At 39.1% G+C, this 24,518-nt stretch overlaps 2 protein-coding genes across 2 annotated transcripts; one reads left to right on the top strand and one right to left on the bottom strand.

The window, feature by feature from the left end:
• Positions 1-14,868: 14,868 nt before the first annotated feature.
• On the top strand, positions 14,869-18,130 carry rnft1 (ring finger protein, transmembrane 1). Its single transcript, XM_072446687.1, has 9 exons — positions 14,869-15,046; positions 15,371-15,816; positions 15,898-15,974; positions 16,059-16,159; positions 16,316-16,469; positions 16,546-16,704; positions 16,767-16,832; positions 16,898-16,999; positions 17,089-18,130. The coding sequence occupies exons 1-9, from the start codon at positions 15,018-15,020 to the stop codon at positions 17,221-17,223; spliced, it is 1,269 nt and encodes a 422-aa protein (XP_072302788.1). The 5' UTR covers positions 14,869-15,017; the 3' UTR covers positions 17,224-18,130.
• rps6kb1a (ribosomal protein S6 kinase b, polypeptide 1a) lies at positions 17,978-24,145 on the bottom strand. The gene is made up of 15 exons (XM_072446686.1): positions 23,888-24,145; positions 23,322-23,359; positions 22,987-23,107; positions 22,578-22,646; positions 21,852-21,999; positions 21,705-21,762; positions 21,438-21,538; positions 21,272-21,362; positions 21,093-21,183; positions 20,833-20,940; positions 20,696-20,758; positions 20,528-20,605; positions 20,335-20,442; positions 19,864-19,976; positions 17,978-19,698 (listed from the first exon to the last, which is right to left on the bottom strand). The coding sequence occupies exons 1-15, from the start codon at positions 23,969-23,971 to the stop codon at positions 19,434-19,436; spliced, it is 1,536 nt and encodes a 511-aa protein (XP_072302787.1). The 5' UTR covers positions 23,972-24,145; the 3' UTR covers positions 17,978-19,433.
• Positions 24,146-24,518: the final 373 nt, after the last annotated feature.

Here is a 24,518-nt window from a genome sequence, read left to right as displayed (position 1 = left end):
ACAGCAGTTTTATTATCTGTAGTTTACTCTGTGTTACGAGCAGCCATGACAAATTCTGTTTTCTATCTTATCTTGGGTTAGGCTCTATCAAAATAGTTGCTTGCGAGAAGAGGAAGTAACGAAGGAGGGAAGTAACATGCATCAATCAACAAATAATCAAGAAGTATAATGTGCCACTTTGATCACCAAATACTAACATTTTCTACGAAGGTTCTGTCAAGTATTATCTTTGACGAGACAGGATTCTTTACACTTTAGAATCTTGTGCATAACTTTCCACCACACCTCAGATATTTGAAACATTCTGCACAAAAATAGGATCTGCTATTTCAGAACCCTCCATTTTTTTTTTTTTAACAAATATCACATTTTAAGGTACATTCTTACAGCAGGACAGAGTGACCTTGGTCTATGAATATTTGACAGGGATCTTTGGTGTTCCTGAAAACTGAATGGCATATGAATTGGCCAAAAAAAAAAAGCTGCAGAGCCATAACTGCTGAGAAAGATTTAGTGTAACGCTAGAGTAATTGATTATTGCATTATCTTCTCATTTGATCGCTCTATTTCCTCCAGTGTGGCTACTCCTGGGTACAGTACGTCTCCACATAAACACGCAGTGATGGACAGAGGCTGCCTGTTGTTAGCTCAGCTCTTGCAGGGTCAGCTCAGAGAAAATAACAAAACCTTTGCAATCAATTTTCTCCATTTGAGTCAGTAATGAGGACTAGCAGCACTGAAGACAGCTGCCTCCCAGACACTGACTGCACGGCCAGGAGAAATCCAAGGTCTGAGCGCATGGGGAAAAGTACAATAACATTCAAAGGCTGAGTCATAGGCACTGGCTCTAAACAAACAACCTCTAATATCACTGGGCTTTGGCAGAAATAATAAATTATATCAGATTCCTCCTTCCACAAAGCAAAATAAACCACAGATGAAACACAGTGTCCACCAGGTCCTTGGTGGGTGAACTGCAAGTTGTGGCAGCTAAAGTAGTGAAGGATAGAATTGTAACCTGGAAAATAACAGCACGCAGCGACTATTGGACTGTAGTAACAGATGTTGCAGTGCAATTTTTAATCTGTCGTAAATAAGAAATACGTAAGGATAGACGGTTCCAACAGATATCTAGATACTATCATTTTAGTCTTTAGGCTAGATACTCACTGCTGATGCTTTTAAAACCCTAACGCCTGACCACATTGGTAATGAATATATAAAGTCATAGCGCTTGACCCATTGATGCAGTGAAGGGCGTTGACCATGTTGGGTTAGCACTACCGCAGGGTCGTGAGTTCGATTTTTGGCCTTGACCATTTGACGAAAGTCTACACCCTCTATCCCCCATTGCATCAAATAAAGTCTTTGGGCTTTAAAAGAATTGATTAATAGAATTGATTTTCAACATAGAATAACAATAGATTTAATATTACAACGTGAACGTGTACAGGTTCTGAAATATCAAGAAGTATTGATACTGAATCTGGGAATCCATTTTAAAAAATCTTAATCTGCAAATCTTTCTTGATATCAATTATTAAATCATATTTTTGCCACCTGTAAGAAATGTGCTATGTGTATTACAAACTCAAAAAGTGAATTAATTAATTACACACAACAGTGCAGAAATATGTTTTTTGTTCTGTCTATTTTCATCAGGCTTTTGGGTGGAAAACCTTTTGATGGTTTTCTGTTTAAAAATGTGTATGAATAAACTTCTTTGAGGTAACAGTACTTTTACTTTTGTGCGCATATTGAATACGTTCATACTTTCCCACCGCAGACACAATGTGGTCTTGGTAAGTCAGTCACACAGACAGTGCTCAGGGCCAATCACACAGCTATGAATAACTCCACACACAACCCAGCATAGAGAAAACCTTGAAGCCTTTCATGAGTTGCAGGCAGTGAGTGGCAGGAAAACACAAATACTACAGCACGCGCTTTCTTCTCCCGCCGCAGAAGCTACATTTACATAATATAGTCTGCTTGGATCCCTTTGACTCCACACAATTATAAGTCCCCATTTAGACTCATGTGTTCGTCAATAAATCCACACAAAGGCACTCTGCAGCTTACCGATAGGAGCATGTTATGAGCCTGTGCTGCTCTTATACCCATCTATGAGAGGAGTCATTGACCTTTCCCAGGCGCTCCATGTGTCACTACAAATAACAAAGTAGTCAATTGTTGCGGCTGTGTTGTTATCCAGGCATCAACATCTGAACTGCAAACAGTAGATCACAGAGGAGCTATTGTGCGATTAGATCTTATGGGAAGTATTATCATCAAAAATGCTGAAGTTAATCCAGCTTTAAGACGTCACAAAAAGCAGATCACTGGTCAAATTCTCTGGACTTTAATTTAACTTAACAAAATGCCAACCTTTTTTTTCTGAAATCCTTCAACTATTTGCCAACAAGAATCAAAAGAATATGTTTTACCGTATCAAATGCAGAGATTAAGGAACAAAGACATTGGAGGCAAGGTAGGAAAAGTATCTTGCCCAAAACCACTTCAGTAGTATGCACTGACAGGAGCTGGGATCTGACCACCAACTATTAAATTACACGAGAAAGCACCATCATCCGTGCATAATGTCAATACTTTGTCTTAATTCGCTGAGCTTTCTTTTTGTTTTAATCAAGAATCAAAACCATTTCAAAGCCAGAAGGTGCAAGAAGGTGCAAGAAGAGAAAGAAAAGTGATTTCTCTCCTGATTATAATTCTGTACATACGTTTGAAAGCAAGTATTCATAAACTATGTGACAGCATGCCACGTAAAAGCTGTGTCCATGAGCGAGCAATAGGCCTGTCAAAAGCCTGTGGAGTGGGAGGTAACCATTACTGTTCACTAGACAGTAATTACTAAGCTCCACTATACCTATCTGAGGAGGGAGTGCTTTTGGAGACAGCTCTTTTGATCACACAGTGCCAACACTCACGGGACATTTCCGTATGTAGCCTGCTCTATTATTTCAAATCACATCGTGCCAGTAGTGGTTTAGGCTCTCTTTCATGTTAAGCTTCTCAGCAGCAGCACCACAACCGCACAAGATTTTTGTTTCTACCCAGTATCTGCAAATAAACCATGCAGAGAGATTGAAATGCGCGTCTAGTAATCACCAAGTTGGGAAGAATAAATTCAAAATGGAAGTAGTATCTGCAAACAGTTTGATCCGCCGGGGTGTAAAAAGGTGGTGCTGGTTAATTATGCAGAGAGATGGGGGACAAGGTGGGAGGGGGCGACTGTTACACTTGCTTTGATTCTTGGCATTGTGAGACGCCATCAAGTACCTGCCATGAGAAAAGAGGGGCGCTAAGGGGAAGAGGTAGCCAACAAGTAAAAAAAGAAAGAAAAATCCAAAGAAGAATCAAAGACAAAGAATGGTGTAGTTAGGTTGTGTGTGGGGGGCAGAAAAAAATATCTTCCCATGTAGTTCTCTAATCAGGGCACTCATAGTGATCTAATTATCACAGATTTCATATGAAAGTGACAAACGCCTCTGCAAAGACGTCTCCTAAGATGCATAAAAGCAATTAGTCCTTCATATGCGTCGTGTTGGCGTGGCGACAGCTAAGACATCTGACACGAGGCTGCTGTCGGGCGTTTTTTTTTTTTACAACTTTGATTATGTGACAGGCAAAAAAATGACATTTGGTTAACCCCTGCAGCCACCCCTGCTCACCCCAGACATTTTCAGGGCTATAGTGCACTTGCCTGAGAGGTGGAAGGATGTTGTGGTCTGCTGGAGAAGACACACAGGGGCCAGGCTGAGGACTGATTGCACGAGGCAGTGGGACAGGCAGAGACATTCCCCATGGCAGTGTTGGTTCTGCCTGATTATTTAGCAGAAGCAACTGGAAGTGTTTGACATGGTTTCATGGGCTTTGTGCTGTGCGTGCTCCTCAATTATGGATGGAAAAAGTGACACTGTGACAGCTGCAGCTCTCTGGGGGTCCACCAGAGAGAGGCGAAGTGAGAGACGCCGACGATTTGGTTCCTGCTCAAGCGAAGAAAAAGAAAGAGCAAAGAAGTGACAGAAAATGGCACACGTATGTACTGTACACAGGACCCGAATGCGATCGACCACTGGGTTTGCTCGTGTTAGATTAAACATGTGGTAATTAAGAAATATTTTACAATCCTTGACATGTTTTAAATCAGATTATTCTCTCTACCTGCCTCACCACAGCCCAGGCTAAAAAACAATCCATTTCCAGCTTAAGGCACACCACCTCCTACACACACATAGACACACACACACAGTCAGGGCTATAGAGGAGCTCATCTGCATCCATCTCGGTTAAAGACAGGGAGGTGAGGAGAGGTGAATTACCCACCGCCTCCTCTGAATGCTGGATGCAGAGCACAAAGTGGGCCTAGACCTGCCGCCATCTCCGAGAATCATTACATCCGCCGCCGGAGGGAGTCGCGCTGTGAGTGGAAGAGACGAGCAAGCATAGTTTCTACCAACAGCAGGCTGGCTAATAAAATGCATATTAACCAGCAGTGAGGGGCAGGAAGGAGGAACAGGAAGGTATAGTAAAGACGGCATCACCGCCGCCATGACATACAGTATCCCCAAAGAGGAAGCAGAGGGCTTATTGTTTAGCGTTAAGAGCACTTTGTACTTAGAGAGGCATCTTAGTGGTGTGCCCTGCAATTACTCTCTAATGACACCTATTTATTTCATGTCTCCTTGAGCATTAAATAAAAAGGTAGAAGGAAAATGAAATCAAACACCCAAAAGAGCAAATGCAATAAACAAATGCATAAATAAAGTTCACAGCCGCATTCATATTCTATATTATTATCCAATTTAATTAGAGCGTTTCACTGTCCTTGTAAGATGGCGCACCACGTTTGATATATGTTAATGTATGTAAATGGCGCTGTAATTGCATAAATTAGAGCATAAGATCTGTGTTTAGGAATGCATGCGTGTTCACAAGCCACTGTCTGCATTTGATGTGCGGGGTCATACAGCCCACAGCTGGAGGCAGCGTATGAGCCAGGGGCCGGGCTCCCAGCACCAACAAAATTCAGCTTTTAAAACAAACTGTGAGGAGTCAATCACACACACACACAAACACACAGGTGCAGAGACAAAAGCTTCTGCAAAGATGCTCACATATGCATCTCATTTACTTCATTTCTGCTGTGTGGGCTCATTTGCAAACACTCCCCACCTCTGACTATTTATACAGCAGCAGTGCACAGCTGTATAGAGCGCCAATGCTTTACAGCTTAATCACAGCACAAGCAGTTAACCTACATGGGAGCTTATCTCATGCTTCAATTACTGGGATGCTTTCCAAATCCATTCTAGTTAGTGTGATAGTGCGTCTTATAATAAACTGTAATGACCAAACAGGTTCCTACAAAGGTAAAATGCGCTAATAAGAATATTTACCATTCTGAGAGTCAGTGCACCCCAGGGCCAGCAGAACCTGTCTGTGTTTGTCCCTGAGGAAGTTAAAACACAGATGGGCAACGCTCTTATTTTATATACAGACTCAGGCTAAAGATACAACAAAGTCTTTTACGTTTCATTTTTACTTGTGTCAAATTACTTTCTATTTAAAAATGCACTGTTACTGTTTCTGCATTACACTGTAACTTTACTTTGGCCTGCACGTTTAAAAAGGTTATAGCAGCACAATTTATCTATTGCAATTGGTGAGAACAAAAATGTAATTTCATTTAAAAATGTTTAATTTTGCCTTCATCTACTGTGTGTTTTTTTTGTTGTTGTAGCAAATAGATGCAAGCGGGGCTGCTGTACCTGTAATCGTCGTGTTCTATAATGCAGACATTCCAGCAGCGTCTATGGTAATTAGAAAATAAACATAAGATTATCTGCTTAATAACCAGGGAAAACAAATGGTATTTGTCCCACTGCTGCGGCGGCTTCATAGTGATCGAACACGGAACATCATTAAAAAAGCCTGATTTGCACTTCAAATTAGCATGAAACAGCTCAGTGATAATTAAATTGAGGTGGAGGTTAGGCCTGGTAGAGATAGGAGATTTGTGAACAAATAATCACAGTTGCATGCTAATGAGGCATAAAAATCATTAACTGTTTAATTTATTCTTTCATAGTAATAGACACGTCTGTGCATGAGAGGCCCAACCGCTTATGCAGTATTCATATTCAATCAAGTACTCAAATGAAGGTATGTGTGTATCTTTTTATGTAACATAGCATAGAGAGAGGTGTTCCAATTAAGATGTAAGGGTGTGCTCTGTGTTAAATATGTTATGTATATATGTATCCTTGAGTTATTAAAGAAACGCCATATTACTTTTTTAATTAATCTTTTCATTTTATAATAATAAACATCAGACAAAAACAGACCAAAGAGAGGATAGGGGATAAAAAACAAAATCAGAACAAAAGAACTCCAAATAAATGAAGGCACATCATGTAGTCCCACGTAAACGTCCCATTTGGTCAAAATTCTGTCAGATTTGTCCATTTTCAAATTAAGAAAGCAGTTCAGAATGTGTAACTGCCATATTCCAAGAGGTAAATTTGGAAGGCATTAGCATGGAGCAACCTTGGGCAGCAGTGAGTCACCAAGCATTCAGGATCTGCATAATGACAATCTGGTATCTTTCACAAGTCATCTGCATGCCTATGGTGTAATAAAGGTTGCGTTTTACCCAGTGTGTGTGACAGGCCGGTTGCTAAGTGCACCTTGTTATCATGATTTAAACAAAAGGTAGAGGCTGGTGTGTACCTCTAGGACCTTGAGATAGATGGAATGGGTGTGAGAGGGTAGAGTGATGGTGAGGGATAGAGCCTGGATGTACACAGAGTATATCACAGGCGGCTGAGGTTCATTTGCATTCACTACGTACCCCCACAGCTCAGCCCGACAGAGCCCACCAGCAGCAGTGCTCTGCCCCAGGGGAAAAGGCTGCTCTCTCCTAGGCAAAAAAGATCACTCTCCTCGTCTGCTGATGAGCAAGCAAGATCTGATGAACCTGCACACAGAAAGTTAAATGAAGGCTGCATGCATGGCGGCAACCCTGCTGATTACCAGGCAAGTCTAAGGTCATGTAGTCACTATTGTAAACTAAAGTCAAGATAAAGTTCATAACATTTGGCAGAAAGATGCAATTGAGCTGCTGAACATGATTATCACAGTGCATTACATTCATTAATTTGATATTAATAATTGTTGTTGCTAACTGGAATGGTTTGCGATTGTGTTATTATTAATGTGCATACTCATTTTGTATGCTCAAACAATTAAAGTAATTACATTTTAATATACAATACCTAGAAAATAAGAGAAAACTCAAAAGTTGGATTGATTTGGAATATCTAATTGAGAAATAGTAGATCGAAGCTGACTGCCCAGCTTTATGATTTACAAATTAATAATAATCCTCACATATTTCTCATATTTGATGGCAGTTTTTCTTTTGGTCAGGTTTTTTTTATTATTTTTATTTTATTGTGCAATCTTTAAAGTGGAAGGCAAAATAACTGCATGAATACATGAACTTCAAATATAGATGAAAAATGTGAGCGGTTAAATGATAGCACTTGTTACTATCAACTTCCCTTCTGCTTTCCATCTGGAGTCAAGGTTCAAATAAATATGGACTTGGCATCGACAAACCCCAGGGGTCCCGGTGATAAATTTAAATCACTGACACTCCTGGATTTCGGTTTGCGCCTCGTCCAACAGTTCAAGCAGAACACCTTCCTCTCCACTGCCTTTTCCTCCCATTGCTTCTTATTTCTGTGCAACCGGATAGATTGTGAGCTGCTGACACTGACACTGCACAGCTTAGGCCAAATTCCTTGATTCAATAAGGTTAGTCTGTATGGAATTGTCTTCAAACTCACACTTTGCCCCGAGTTACGCTCGCAAACTCCACATCTGGGTCTATCAGAGCCCTGTTCATGGGGTCAAACTGCAGGGATCCATGGCATTAAAGTCAAAACAGCCTCTGACAGGAAAGCATTAAATCAAATCTTGGCTCCTTTGTGGAATAGAGGTGTCCGCGGATCCTAAGCGCAGTTGTGGATCCTCCTATTTCCAGCAACTTGCACCGGGTCACAGCATTCATCTACTGCAGTAATTAAACAGAGCCCACAAGAGCACACACACACACACACACACACACACACACACACATGCTGCCCGCGCTAATTGCAGGCAGGAGGCATCCCACTCATTATAGGCCAAATTAACGCAATCAATTGAAACTAGAGACCAGCAGAGAGAATACATCCACGAGTGCCTGATCTTCTTAATAAAGACCGCACAGGCTGTGTCAGCTTTAACCAGACAAAGCCGCACATGCTGACCAGGATCCGACGCACGACTGCCCTGGTTATCACTTTCAGCAACTGCTAATGGCCCCACTTTAAAGAGCCGCAAATACATTTTAGTAATTTTGAGCGTTGTGTGATGCTTTTCAGAGCCATTTACAAGGTAGAGATATGTTCTCTCCAGCTGCAACAAAAATCCCCTGGCTGACACAACTGGCTACACTGCTGCACACATCTGTAAGGCATTATCAAACCCCATGCACGTTCCTCCTCTCGTTGCCTGTGCTCTCTAAACTAACACCAGAGGGACTCGAAGTGTTGTACATCCTGGAAAAAAGTGAATGTGGCAGGTAGGGTAATGCCTTTTGTTTTCCACCGTGTTTAGAGAAAATGAACACATCTGCCAAAAATCAGCCTTTGCATCCCTAACAACAAGCGAGAATCAGAGTGTGAGTGTGTATCCCATTCCAACAGCGTCTTCACAGGCCCGTTGAACTCGTGTCACCAGGGGCCCCCCACCTCTCTCTCTCTCCCCTCCTCTCTCCACCAGCTGGGCCAACTGTTGCTCCATCTCCGGGGCAGATTAGGGGAAGTGCTGGCTCCTGAAGAATGCAGGTCCACTGCTGCTGCTGCTGCTGCTGCTGCTGCTCCTGACAGAGGATTTATTAGGACTGGCACGGCAGCCTAAGCCTCTGGCCTCCAGCTAATGGGGAGAGAGATGGTGGTGAGAAAAGAGAAACTATACTGAGATGTTACAAGATGTCAATACAAAATACTATGGTGCCTCCTCACGATCTACTGTCGGTTTTAAGTGTATGTTGTATTAAACATTGTTTGCACTCACTCAACATGTATTTCATAGTCATCTGGGGAGTATTTTACTCCAATAGCAAATACTTCAAGAATTAGTTTATGGAAAAAAGAAAGAAACTGAAAAAACACTTGAAAAAGCTGTCTACACTCAATCAAAAAAAGAGAAGAAAATAATTTTTGTATAATGAATTTAACTTGCATTGGTTCATGTTAAGTCCATCACTGACTCATTTAGGTCATTTCCTTTCAATCCAGCTTCAAGCAATAGAACAGTTAAAATTATATTATGATAAGGACAATTTTACACATCCTTGTGATAAAGTTAGCTTGATGAAAGTGTGGACAATATAAAATGTAATGTTCAAATGTAAAATAATGTGAATTACCTTATGGATCACTGTGAGTAATACATTATTTACCAAGTAAAAAAATATTCTAAATAATTTACAGGTGCATTTGGACAGAGATTGAGCTTCTATCTGAGCCAATTAGACCACAGTAACACAAATGTCTGTGCAGTTAGGTGTGTCTGAGAGTCTAGGAGCCTCTGGACTAATGCAGTGGCCTAGATCCAGGCGGTAGACATCGATCAGATTGACAATTGAGAGGCCCATGTCGTGGCTGATAAGGCCTTTATTCTACAGCCCAGCACAAGCCTATCTATCTTAGACGAAAGGAAAAGGATGACACACATGCAACCATGTCAGGGCAGCAGTAACAAACCACTGTAAGTATCTACCAAGCTGGAGGAAGAGCAGGCAGAGGGAGGGGTGCCTCAGAATACAGAGGTCATCATTAAACGACTCTTTTCACCTTGGTGGCCATTGCTCCTGTGGTACATAAAGAGAGCAGGAACACATCAGTGTACAGTGGCCTTGTTTATACCTTACATAGATTATCACTATCTTAACCATTTAATCAGACAAAAATCAACAAATCACATTGTTTGTCAAGCTATTGTTATTTTAGCCTGTATTATTCAGTTGAAAATTTGCATTATTTACAGTAGGCTACTGTCATGTAAATTTCTGTTCTTGGTTGCCTCAACACTTGTGTTCTGTCGCCATCTATTGGACACTAAAGTAATCAGCATGAAGCTAGAGGTTCTCTGGGCTAAGTTATTGAACTCAGCCCAACCTTGTCCTTGACATTGTCAGTCTCTTCCTATACAGTTATTTATAATGCATATACAACAGTTATTGAACTCAGCCCTCTCTTACTATACAGTTCTTTATAATGCATATACAACAGTTATTGAACTCAGCCCTCTCTTCCTATACAGTTCTTTATAATGCATATACAACAATACATTTTCTGCTTGTATTGTGTTTATCAATTGTATGTAAAATATTTCTTATCTTCTAAATTAATGTTATATGATCTATTACTGACCTTTATTGAATGGTTTCTATAAGGTTAAGAGGTTAAGGTCGACTTTTTGTGGTGGACTTAGGGAAATGTGTTGGCTGCATCCCTCCATACCAATGGGAAAACCTGTCACAGTGTATTGTCCAGGGACCCTTCCTCAGATCTTGAACCAGGATCCTGGTCAGGAAAGAATCTACCAATTGCTGTGTATGCTTTGTGTAAGCATTGAGTAAAATGCAATTTAGTACAAGCAATGATCCGGATGAAACAGACTGGGGTTCCATCCAAGACGAAACTTGCCTCAATGGTAAAGAAAATTAAATAAGCTACAACCCAGAGCTGAAAAATACTGTTTTAAATGAGCCTACAAATTTAGTAGAATGACACAGGACAGTAATAGCAGAAATAGACGCGTTGAAGACAAATATGATGTTTTCTTGGTCGCTCTGGTTCAGACTATAATAAAATATCTGTTATAACAACAATGTCTGTGACAGTTACCCCTTACGAGGCAGCTGAATCCATCTATATGACGGGCACTTGAGTGCACTCCTCCATTAACAACAGTCTACTGTAAAGTAAGTGGAGATGGCACCTAAAGTGAGATATCCCACAAAGCAGCAACTGGCACCATCTTCTGAGAAGTAAAAAGAGGGACGATGACAGGACTATACAAAGACTGTCAAAGTGCCGTCATGTCACGGCTCTCTTCATCTCCTCTTTCCGGTGACGTTCATCCATCCTGATAATAGCAGTTAACAATTTATGTGTCAAGTTAACTGCTCTCAAATGTCCTGACCAGACCAGGAGGACACCTCCAATAACAGGTGCATGCATTTACACAATTACATTTACTCTCTTATGCACAATGTCAAAAAAGAGATGATGCCCTGATCACAAGTTCAAGTAGGCTACAACAAGCCCCCTCTAACTGCAGACATGCAGTAGCCAAAATCTAAAGTTATCTAAGGTTAAACTATTTCTTCTCATAATTAGTCAATACTGTTAATAAAGAGTTTTGTGAAAGCAGAACTTTGTGAACAAATCAGATCTCCACATGATGTCTTATTCTAATTATTATCAAACATTTTCTCATTTCTTTTAAGAAAGAGACATGTTGTTCACGATATGATACTTTGGACACTTTGGAATGAGAGCTGATTGACTGTTTAGGGATATCACCCTGCTTCACTTTTTTATCTAAAGGCTGATTTACAGCTGTGCCAGTGGCCAAAAAAAATCGATGCATGTCAATTCTGGTAATGTGCCTAAGGATTTGTGAGCGCTCGGAATGAGTTAGAAAAGTATAAATACCTACTTTATGTTACTATTTAGTCATTACAGCTTTCAGATTAAGGTATAATTCATTGTTGCAAGAGAAAATGGTGGTTGGAGGAGCAGATTAGCAGACTTCTTTATGATACAACCACTGAGTGTGGAGTGAATGAGGCTATAAAATGTTTTGTCGAGCCTGAAAAGTGCATTATAAGCTTAATGCATTACTACTTTAATGAAAGTAAATGCATTTTGTCTTTGTAAGAAATGTTATTCAACATTATTCTGGTGAAAGGTACCTGCTTGTTGTATGGATATGTTATGCTTTGCCTTGAAAGTTCCATAGCATTAAAGGCATTAAACTTATCTATGTTGCATTTATTCAACAACAAGTGTATTAAGAAAATATAAATGAGTAAACATGTCAGCCAGGTTGACTTTCCAAAGGGCTGTAACTTGGCCCTCTGCCCTGCTTGTCTCCATGGAGATGTGAAATGCTACACTGAGGGAATGTGTCCTGCTCCATAGACTATTGCTGGGTTTCAGATGACAACACAACAATCATATTTATTAGAGACAGGGGTGGCAAAAATTGTTTTTGTTAAAATGTGGTTAAAATTTTGAGTTAATGGGTTTAGTCACAAATGAAAATTATAGATTAAACATTTGTCAATTTTCCCTTTAGATATTTCATGGCAAAGTACAAGTTTATCATTAAGAAAATGCCCCCAAATACTCCCAGTATGACATCATCACATCCTACTCTGAAAACAGACAATATCTGTTGGTTTTTCCATTAAAATATCTACGGTAAAGGTGAATTAAAAAATCTTGAATCTGATTATTTCTATTTGTGAGACACATTCACCTTTTGTATTACAGCAAAAATATGCATTTTAACTACATTAAATTTAGCTGCCCTCCATCTGTATTAGATATCATCATGGATCTATTATGTTATTATTTGATATTATTGGCCAAAAGAATCTTGTGTTGTCATCTGAAACCCAACAATACAGTCCTGTACTCCCATTGGAGCTTTCCCTGTATAAATTAATATTTTTCCTTTATTTTTATTATTTTTTTAAATGCCACACAATAACATCTCCCTGTAAACAAACCGGTGATGGACACTTCACCAGAAAACATGAAATAAGCCACATTTCGATTGGTACCTAAATCTAAATCTGAAACCTGATTTTGTGACAGGAGTTAGAATGGGTAGCCTTAGTGTATGCAAGTGTGCTCTTCGACACATGCAACAAAGAATCTGCAATACTGACATAATCATGTGCAATACTAACATGTTCATGTGCAATACTGACATAATCATGTGCAATACCGTCATATTCATGTGCAATACGACATAATCATGTGCAATACTGACATAATCATGTGCAATATGGTCATATTCACGTGCAATACTGACATAATCATGTGCAATACTGACATAATCATGTGCAATACCGTCATATTCATGTGCAATACGACATAATCATGTGCAATACTGACATAATCATGTGCAATATGGTCATATTCACGTGCAATACTGACATAATCATGTGCAATACTGTCATTTTCATGTGCAATACTGACATATTAATGTGCAATACTGACATAATAATGTGCAATACTGTCATATTCATGTGCAATACTGACATAATCATGTGCAATACTGTCATTTTCATGTGCAATACTGACATATTCATGTGCAATACTGACATAATAATGTGCAATACTGTCATATTCATGTGCAATACTGACATAATCATGTGCAATACTGTCATATTCATGTGCAATACTGTCATAGTCATGTGCAATACTGACATAATCACGTGCAATACTGTCATATTCATGTGCAATATTTTGACATAATGTCAATCATCTTATAATCAATATTCTCTGTCCATACAACAGCTGTAAATAAGAGTGTTACTATTGTTATTATTATTATTTTCTATTAAGAGTATAATAAGTTTTTTATAAGAGTTTTATAAGAGCTTTTCTATAAGAGCGTTTTTTAATACGTTTTTTAATTTACTTCTGTACCTACTTCAAGTTGCAACACTGGAATTTGTGTACATACTGAGTCTATTTGAGTCTATCTTATTAGTAAATGTATATTGTTTTTGCCTATTTTTCCAAAAATACCAGAAAAAATGCTCAATAATTAAATAAAACAGCTTTCCTGAACCCTCTGGAGCACAAACAATTGGCTGGAGCCTTTGTGAAGCTGAGACTCTGTAGTTTAGTGTTCTGACGTCTGTTTTACTCTAATCATAGGTGGAAACAAGCTCTGCTCAGAGGAATTTAGATTTTAAATCCTAGATTTTCTTTTTTAAATATATGAATTATGGGACAAATAAAGGCTTATCTGATCTAGATGAGTAAAGCTGGAGTGTCTGGAGGTGATTGAACATAGTTTTAGCATTTATTGGGATTTGACAATTCTCTTTTAAAATCTGGTAAGGTAAGGTAAATTCACAAAAAATAGTTTTAGTGATTTGTAATAAAGCAAAGATGTAGAGGCGGAATCCATATAAAAGTCCTATTCATTGTTAATTATATTTTAGCGTAATCTTTTTTACCTATGGGCTTTGAGTACAAACTAAGCCTGATGCTTCCAAGAATTATTGATTTGACTGGAAATAAGGGTTACAGCTTTATTTTTATATACAACATATTGAGCAACTTTGAATAAATATATAAATAAAGAAAAAGTCAAATGTCCCAGTTGGTTAATGCATAGCTTATTTGATATACCTTGCTTTTGTTATTGTTCATCGTTGTATGTTGCACCAAATCACAGCAAGTTCCCAGCCTGTGAATTTTGTTCACTGACAATGACGATAAACATTTTTTGATTCTGAATAATATGCAATGTAGGCTTTAGGAAGCTGAAATGTTAAATTTATCATGATGATCAAATTTGTCGTAAAGGAAAGCAAATGAGTAGATCCAAAAGAGCTTTCCTGAAATACCTGAACTTTGTTGAAGCGGTAACTGTCTGTGTTAAGGGAGTTTCAAATCACCAGTAGGAGGCGCCCGAGCTTCGCTGAGCACATTCTGCACCGTCAAACGTAAACGAAGCAGGTTGTTTTCTTTGACTGTCGTAAACCATGTCGTAAACAGAAATGAGCAACCGCTTTCGGCTTAGCCAGGCTCAAACCAGTACGAGTTTGTTTTGTTTGTGTTAACATTTTTTTATTTTTACCAAGCGAAATGAAAATGACACTAAATGGGGACTAGACGCATACAATGAAACTCCGAATGCAGAATAATGCGAGGTGAAGCTTTTAATGTGGTAGATACGATACACTCAGCTAATGCTAACATCTGTTTGGCTATCCACAACCACTTTCTTAAATCGAATGAGTTACTGGACTGTTTACTGATCCTCATGCATACAAAAATAGTTTGTTACACTTTATAGCTTTAACTAAGGTCACGGACCTACGGTTTTTAGCTTAAGGCACATAATATCTACCATTGTGTAGAGAACTGATGGATTTGACACGCCAGCAGTCCTTTGGACTCATGGTGTATTATTTTGCATAAAAATATATATTATCATTATTAAGTATAAATACTAGTTGTGTTCTTCTCTGTAGGTGTCACTCCAGCAGAGCATCAAAATTGAGTGCTTCTTCTGTTGTGATGCAGCCTAAAAGTGCACCGGATGCTTCAACAGGACCTAAGGATGTGAAACTGTTTGTACAACCAGAGATTAAAACCATAACCCCCACATTGTGCTCCCCTGCTGCTAATCCTGAGGGCTCCGAGGTGCGTGTCCCCATCACCAGTGGCCCTGGAGAGTCAAGCGGTGGTGCCTCGTCCAGGAGAGCCAGGGTGAGCTCCCATTCTCACTCACATGGACACAGCCGGCCACAACACCAGCCCCACTCCCCCACGAACCTGGAACCGTCTGATTCTGATCCTGAGCCTGGAGAGCCCAGTTCCTCGCTGTCAGAGCTCCGATGTCTTCTCCAGTGGCTTCAGAAGAGTCTTCCTTTCCTTATTATACTGTGTGCTAAACTTGTGATCCAGCATGCACTTGGTAGGCAGCTCATTCAAAACAGAAAAATTACGATTACGAAACTATATTTTTACTAATTTAGTGCCCATGTACACTCTACAGGTTTAGCGGTTGGCATTGGGCTTTTTACAACCTTTTTATATGTGAATAAAGGTATTCAAACTCAAGTGTTTCATCAGGTAAGACCAAATCAAATAAATAAATCAACTAAATATATATATTTTGAATGAAAACACTATGAAATTTCTAAAACTTTTTTACAGGATGGTCACTCCAAATTACACTGTGTCTGGTTCCTGGTCTTCCTAAATTCCTCTTCAATCCTGCTTTATTACACATTTAATTCTGAGACACTTCACTACTGGTAGGACTGCTTTGAGATTACTACATTAATTTACCTAATTTCGTATGTCTAGTATACTTCTACATCCAAACAGTCCCTTCAACATTTCAACCCCAATTAAAATGAAAGCCAGCATTAAGGTTTTAGAAGTTCATGTTTCATTTGGTTTGTTTTCAGTCTTATTTTCCTCAGCCCAACTATTGAGCCTTTGGGTTTTTGGGAGGTTCTTTGGGCAGTTGGCATCACAAATTTCATAATTAAATTCCTGACTATGGGGATTAAGTGCCTTATTCTGCTGCTGCCCTTAATTGTGGTCACCTTCAGATCTCAGGTAAAACCGCTGTAGTTATAAATGAGTAACAAGAGTGAATATTGGTGATTGATTTAGAATTGTATTTTTTTTCTAGGGGAGATTGTTAATGTTGACAGAGGAGCTGGGCCAGGTATACCAGGCAATTGCCCCTGTCCCTCTATGGTTCCGTTACCTGGTCACCTACCAGGAGGCTGATGGCACTCCAGGGCTGACTTTTGGGGTTCTGCTAGCTTTGCTCTACCTCATAATGAAAGTAAGTAAGCAACCACAGTGAGTACATATCCAACATGTGGACCAATATTGTTCTATCTTCAGCTTTTAGGATTGTATGGACAATGTTCATCATTAATAAGAACTCTGAGGATATGTCTACAAGGCGAGGTAAATGGTACCTCATTATGAAATGCAATTCACAGTGGACTTCATCTAACATGAGTTTGTTTCAGCAAACTGGAACGGCAGCCACTAGGAGTCAGTGTAGTGAGGCTGGAGACGTCTGTCCAATCTGCCAAGGAGAATACAGACAGCCTCGGGCTCTGCTCTGTCAGGTTAATGTCTTTTCCTCTACTCATTATATTGACCATTTAATAAATATTTTATACAAGCTGACATTGCTTTTTTTTTCTTTTCTGTGCAGCACATATTCTGTGACGAGTGCATTGCACTGTGGTTAAATCGGGAAAAGAGCTGCCCTTTGTGCCGGACAGTGATCACAGAAAAGGTCTACAAATGGAGGGATGGTGATACGTCTCCACATCTGCAAATTTACTGACAGAAGTGTTGGCCCTTTGATATTGGATTGTAGTTTATGTATTTGACTATGTCAAATCCCACTGAAAAATTATCTTGCATAATGTCTTTTACACTGTTTAAACCAAGGGCTGTTTTGTGGCCACATGTTGACAGTAGGCAGATAACTGCCTATTACATCAGTATCTTGACCTTTGTAAACATTGATCTTGATGTATTTAATGTTTTGGTTTCCTTGTTTATCGTATGTCTGGAGGAGGGTACCTGCTTCTATCCATGGAGATATTGCCTTTCCTGGAATGTTTAAATACAAATATTCTACCGGTTACTTGGGCTGTTGGTGCCATCTCCTTGTCTTCATGGAGATTTCAATGCCACTGTGGCACATTTCAGGTAGACATAATATTAAACCGGTAACTAACCTTCCATCAAGTAATTTAGTGCACTTTTCATCACAAAGTGAGTGTTGCCCCTACTGATTTTGTCTGACATTGTTAATAAGATTATATCCCAAGAATTTAAAATGTATTTAAAAGTATTTGAACAAATGGCCAAATTTGGTCAGTTTTATGCAGTGTACCATAGTTTATTATACGGACTAAAGAATGTGTTGGTGATTCAAAACATAAGTGTTGGGAAATATTGAGATTTAAAAGGGCCCATTTTCAGTTGGTCCACATTCAGATAATTCAGAGTTAATCATTTAATATAATTTTTCTACAGAGGTGCTTGGGTTCATGCTTTTAACCAAAGAATGAAAAAAATATTTTATTAAAGTCATTTTTTATCTGTTTTAATGAATAATAAAAAAAAAAAACATCTTACAAGTGGTGTTATTAAAGTGAAAAAAAAAGGGTCACCTTGCTATGTATTTTACATATTTAACTCTTAAGCCATTCAAGTAAGAGGCAACCAGTCAAGTTAGAATAGTAAAATAGCAATTTTAACATGAGAATATGCGCTGGACTGGAAAACATACTTGGTGTTTTACAAAAAAAAAAAAAAATGGAATAACATGAAGAAATGAATCCTGAGGAACAGAGTCATAAAAAAATAAAGTGGAATCCCTGTTCCCATTTTACATTCATTTGATTGAGAACTGAATACTGCAAAATGCCATTCTCACGCGTTTACACGATCATAAAAATATTTTAAAAGGGGACCATGTCCAAGTAGAACATAAATGTTGCCATTTGATGTTTTGTACCAGAGTAAGCCTTATCAGCTTTTGATTAAACCACAGCACACTTGCAGTAAATATGTCCAATCGGAATAAAATATTAAATGTTATGGACATGTTGTAAACCAGTATCAAATAGAACACATGGAATATCATGACTTGACATTCTGCAGCCTTAATATAATACAACAAATTAAATACAATAATTGCATAGTGTGAATGATTCTGTGATAACATGGCACTTAAAATAAATATGAAGCTCTCATAAATCTAAAAGAAAATATTTAATCGTTAAAAAAGTAATTAACATGAACAACTTAGTCTGTAAGAGCAGATAACATAACTGATGCACAAGATGGAATGCATTCCCAGAGTTTTACTAAAGCTGTTTGGTTCTTGGAGGAAGTACATTTGAATTGGCATGAGAGCAATAAAAAGACACTAAAATAAATACTGTGCACAATACATCAAACCATCAGTACGTTGGTATTGTTGCCCATCGCCAAAACTAAAAGGCATTTCAAAAAACCCAATTTTATTATTTTATTTGAAGACAAACTGCACCAGAAGTTGTCTTGGTGAAAGCAACATCAGGTGAGATTGTAATTTCCTTAGAGATTATTTTCTACAGGCTATTTAATACCCTCAAACACAAATGTTTTGGCTGTAGGGTTAGGTTACAATCAATGGTATGAACGCTTCTCAGGTTTCTTTCAAAACCTTTCTTACAGATTGGATACTGAGGGGTAATTCAAATGCAAATGGTAATTGCATTGTACACTAACATCTCCAATTGTAAACACTGACACAACATTGTCCTGTAGCTGGACAGAGCACCAATAAATCATAATGCCAAAACTTAACAAGTCCACTTTCTAGAAGCATGCCTCAGAGCACTGCTCATTACGGGCAGAAGACTGAGGCCAGGCTGCAGGTCAGAGGTGAAGAGAGAAGGCGTTGCTGGAAGAGCTGGTGATCAGCGGAAAAAGTGTCTATTCAGTATTCTATTCAGAAAAAAAAAAATGTATATTCCTAAAGTTCAACAACAAGTGTCATAAGTTCATTCTTAGGTGATCTGGTCTCTTGGAATTCAAAGGGTAGGCCTGTTTTTTATATTGTCCTGTGCTGATGCCGGATGGCTGTCGGATAGGGAGCGGAGCAGAGACCTCTGTAGTTCCACTGCTGCAAATGTCTGTTTGCTCCACAGAGGACACCTCCATGGCGTGATCAACCGATATGCCATGATGCAGCACACATGAGCCGTCATTCAGAGCGGGTCCCCGAGCCCAGCAGCCTCCACTAGCAAACTTCACTGGACTGTAGAGAGTTCACATTACAAATTAAGACTATTAGTGCCATAGGAAATTATTGTGTCGGTAAGCTGGACAAATCTTTCTCAGCATGCTTACCATTGCCAATCACACTAATTAATAAAACATGTCATTAAAACTGCATGCATTTGTAATGTAGAAGGGGTTTTACCTTACAGGTGTTCTTGGGCTCCCAGGGAATTTGCGAGGAGAACGTACTTTTGGTTCAAAGGAGAATTTCTCTTTGATATTTTCAAGGACTGAAGGGGCTACATATGTGAAACCCTGGAGAAATGAGAAAAAAATATCTGCATGGTCTTTTTTCCCAAAAACAACCCACAGCTGATGATGAGCATGCACTACTAAGTAAACGGAATCATGCATTGTGGTTAGCAAGTGAGCACAGCTTCCAGGAATAGGAGTCATTCAAAACCAGATGGGACACATTAAGTGAATCTTTTAAGATGTTTAAAAGGATCATGAAAACAATCAAAACACTTGACTATGGACGTCGGATGGAAGCTGAAACATTGATTTTTAAAAGATTGTCCAGATGACTACTTCTGAAATTCTTCTACAACACTTCAATTTGCTCTCAAAGCCCTGTCTCTATAAAAACAACACTGTGTGGGATCTGACTTACCAGAAAGACTTGATTAGCACTTTCACTCAGGGTGGAATCATCTGGACTGTCCACTGGAGTCTGACTGGTGAACTTGGAGTCAAACTGGCTGACATCATCAGCTGATTGCTTTAAAAAAACAAAAAAAAACAATAGAGACTCACTGTAGTTCCTTAAGACAACCTCAGAGCAAGTGGTTTCAATAAGAACTTACCAGAAATGGTTTAAATGGGGGCTCTACTTTACGGGCAAGTAGATCATCCCAGTTTATATGTCTGAAGAAAGGGTGAGCCTGAAGATGAAAAGGAACAGCTTTAGACCAATTAAGAGACTTGTCATTCATGCTGTTTAACGTAACAAACTGTTAAACCACACTGTTTACCTGGACCTCTGCAGCATCTCCAGGGCCACCCCCGAGCCGCACTGAGGCGTTCCTCTTCAACAGCTGAAAACAAAAGGTTCACCTTGCTTTTAGTTGCTTCTTCGACTCTTAAGAAAATAAAACTGTTGAGATTTTACCTTTTTTAGAAGGTCTCTTGCTTCTTGTGTCAGATATGGTGGAAGGCTAAGTTTACATTTCAATATTTTGTCAATGGTCTTCTTCCTGTTTTCCCCAGTAAATGGTGGCTAGACATATAAACATTACATAGTTGCAGTCATAAATAAACACCTAAAGCATTCGCTGGAAAACACAAGTTTGTTGTTTAATTATGCAAAATCATGATATATGCATGCAGTACAGTATGTGTGTTCTTTTGCATTGATTGGTGTGAACTTACTGCTCCAGTCAGCATGTCATACATGAGAGCACCGAGACTCCACCAATCAACTGCTCGATTGTGTCCACTCCTCATCAGGATCTCTGGAGCCCTGTGGATGAACAGAGGAAATAACATGATACTCAGACAGAGACCTAAAAATAGAGGCGCAGACAACATTGTCTTGAGATGTTACATACATATATTCAATGGTGCCACAGAAGGTGTGGGTTACAGTGCCATCATGGATGGACTCCTTGCACAGGCCAAAGTCTGTCAATTTGACATGTCCTATAGAATAGAAATGATGCATCGACATGTGACTATATGCATTTAACAAAGCAGAAATACTTTTAATTAGCTTACCATTGTTGTTAAGCATTATGTTTTCAGGCTTCAGGTCTCTGTAGATGATGCCCTTCTTGTGAAGGTGGCCCAAAGCCATGGAGATCTCAGCCAGGTAGAAACTATAATTAAAACTTTGTTGTTAGCTGCTTATTTATTTCAACAAACACAATTTTTATCATATCAGTCTTTAATGACATGAATGCTACATTTTGAAATGCAGTTTGCATTAACATCTCTATAACAGAAATAACAGCTAAATACAATAAGAGGTTGGCAGTAGTTTACCATGCTGTGTCCTCCATAAATATTCCTTCTCTTTCTAGTTGCATAAATAACTCCCCACCTGCAAAAAAATAATTAAACATTTCATTTGAGGAAAGAGTCTATATCAATATGAAGTCTTTGTATTTGATAAGGAATCATGACACTCACCACTGAGATATTCCAGGATAAGATACAACTTTCCCCCTGTCTGGAAGGCATAGATTAGATCCACAATAAAGGGGTGCTTGACTTCCTCCAAAATGTTGCGCTCAGCTTTGGTATGAGCTGTATCCTTTGCATTACGAACGATCATGGCCTGGGAGAGAAATGCCTGGTTAATGAGTCCAGCACGAAGTTTGGAGCAATACATTTTTTTGTTTACAGAAGAATTTTCTTGTTTTATTGAAGACAATGCCTTGTCTAGAATATTCCATGCTATGGAAATAAACATATCTTTCTCAATGGAGACAAGCAAGTGACACCACCAGGCCGAGTTACAGACTTACTTAAAGAATGCATGTTTTTCAAGGTATTTTTTTTTCTTCTTAAATCAATAAAAACATCCGAAATTGAACAATGCTAGATAGACACGTTTAATGCCGCACTGGGGAGCATTCCGTACAAAGCAATTGCATCTGCACAGCCCCAAGTAGAAAAGATGCATAGTGCACCTTTCATGAACAAAAAGTAGCTGTTGCCATCACAATAAACTGCATGAAAGGAACATGAAACCAAATCGCAAATAAGAAAAGAATGTTTATTGACAAACGTTCATAATACCACAAGAACAGGACTTACTCGCCAAGACATGATAGCAACAGTCCAGCACCACAATAAACCACCCACACAAGCAACTGCGGTAGGTTTGAAATTGAAATAGATTTAAACATGTACCTTCTTCAAAACCTTCATGGCAAAAATCTTCCCAGAAGACGCACCTGTTACTTTCCGAACTTGAAACACCTGGAAAAAGTAATGCCTGAATTCCTGGAAAAAGTAATGCCTGAATTCCTTGGCATGTGTTTCAGCTATAATAATGTGGAAGATGTATCCATAAGAAAAACAAATCTGGTTAAGTGATTCGTAATGTTTTGAAAGATCACTAGATGCATAATGTAAGTGAAAATGAATATGGGTTTTGCATGCAAAATATGTAATAAATATACATAAAATCCTTGTTTGGTTTGATATAAACAGTCACTGTTCTTTAAACTATTTGTTATGCAATAGTAACTATTGTAATGCAATGTTTACATGTGATTTGTCTTGTGTGTCTGAATGTATTTTTGTTGCTTTTTCATACCTTTCCATAGCCGCCTTTTCCCAGAACTTTCAGCAGCTCAAAGCATTCAGGCCTAATCTGTTCTGTTCCTTTATTTACGCTGTTCTCAGATATTTCAAACTTCTCACAGCCATCCATGTTGCTAGTCAAACAAAAAAGGAAGGGGAAAAAATAAGAAAAAGGAACACAATATCACATGTAACCTTTTTGAAGACAGAACATGCAGTCAGAAAGACCGTTAATGCAAAACAGTCATGTCATGCTTTTACATGACAAGAGTAGTTGGATTAGTTAATTTCTTTGTAAGATCTAAATTACTTTTATAGATAACAGTGTTGAAATCGGATAACACTTACAAGTCGAACCCACTGCTGCATTGGTCCATGTATTCACCCTAAAACAAAACCAGCACAAGCAGAATACATACTTTAGGTTTAAAATAGTTAATTGTAACACAGCAGACAGGCGTGGCGATCCGACACGACAGCTACGGAGAAGCGCAATTTGCCATCTTCGTGACAATGAGACTGTAGCTACTGTACTGGCGATGTCCGTGAGCCTGGTGGCTTTGTTAAATGGCCTGAATACCTGGAAAAGCACGGTGTATATTATTTCATTCATTTATGATTAAGTGTGAGATGACCTCTATTATTATGGGACTAGCGGTCTTAAATGTGGCGGGTTTCAGGTGTATCAGGTGTTCATATTAGCGGGTAATCGGCGTTAGCCCTCGGGCATAATATTTACATATGACTATAACGCTTCAACACAGTAAAGTGGTCATGGCTCTACTACACCATGTTCATCAAAAAATATGCACTTTTCCGCTGTGCGTACTAATTTGCTACAAAGGCCTTAGACTAGCTAACAAATGCATGCTAACTAGAGGCTAACCGGCTAGCATAAGCTCAACAACACTCACTCCATCTTCAAGTTCGTCCTCGGATACGATGTCATCTGGCTGATCCAGATCTATGTCGAAAACACCGGCCATTTCCACCGTCATTTTTGAGCTTTTAGCCAGAGAAGACGATTGAGCGCTGCCGCCTCACGTGAGAGCCATGTTCCCGGCAAAGCACCGCACAACCCCCGTACACCCGTACAACAGGCAGCATGGGCTAAAGGCTAAGCTAACCACAACAACAGCAGAGAGCCGGGTTGAGAGCGCCCCCGGTGGTATTGTCCCGCTACGACATCACCATCACCTCTGCTCTATGTGTCATCAAAATGTAAGCCATTTGATACATTTTAAAAGCGATGTCAAAAAAAAGCCATAAAGGTACATTTTAGTTAAGCGCGTGCCCCATCCGAGCTAATCAGCCAGCGTGGCGCGATTAATTCCCCGTGTGTAACGTTGCACAATGTTCGTCGGTAGGTGGCGCTGAAATAGAAACGTGATTCAATTCTATTCAATTCCAATTTATTTTATTTTTGTAACGCCCAAAATCACAACAGCAGTTGCCTCGGAGGGCGTGATGAGTGGCAAGAGAGAGAAAAAGCCAACTTTACTGCAATCAGCCATGGATTTAACTCATGGCTGTTTGACAGTTTTG

The sequence above is a fragment of the Eucyclogobius newberryi genome, unplaced genomic scaffold (assembly GCF_026437365.1).
Source record: "Eucyclogobius newberryi isolate DKJ021-1_F unplaced genomic scaffold, fEucNew1.0.hap1 SCAF_15, whole genome shotgun sequence".
In the NCBI taxonomy this organism is placed as follows: Eukaryota; Metazoa; Chordata; class Actinopteri; order Gobiiformes; family Gobiidae; genus Eucyclogobius; species Eucyclogobius newberryi.
Note: the sequence above shows the minus strand (reverse complement) of the source record. Positions and strands in the feature narration are given on the sequence as shown.

Excerpts from the sequence above, each read along its gene's own strand:
- rnft1 (XM_072446687.1), top strand. The coding sequence starts at position 15,018 with ATGAAACTCCGAATGCAGAATAATGCGAG. Across the intron at positions 16,160-16,315 it reads TCTGAGACACTTCACTACTG|TCTTATTTTCCTCAGCCCAA; the intron begins GTAGGACTGCTT and ends GTTTGTTTTCAG. Across the intron at positions 16,470-16,545 it reads TGGTCACCTTCAGATCTCAG|GGGAGATTGTTAATGTTGAC; the intron begins GTAAAACCGCTG and ends TTTTTTTTCTAG.
- rps6kb1a (XM_072446686.1), bottom strand. The coding sequence starts at position 23,971 with ATGACGGTGGAAATGGCCGGTGTTTTCGACATAGATCTGGATCAGCCA. Across the intron at positions 22,647-22,986 it reads GAAAAGGCGGCTATGGAAAG|GTGTTTCAAGTTCGGAAAGT; the intron begins GTATGAAAAAGC and ends TACTTTTTCCAG. Across the intron at positions 20,759-20,832 it reads CAAGAGACCTTCTAAAAAAG|CTGTTGAAGAGGAACGCCTC; the intron begins GTAAAATCTCAA and ends TTTTGTTTTCAG.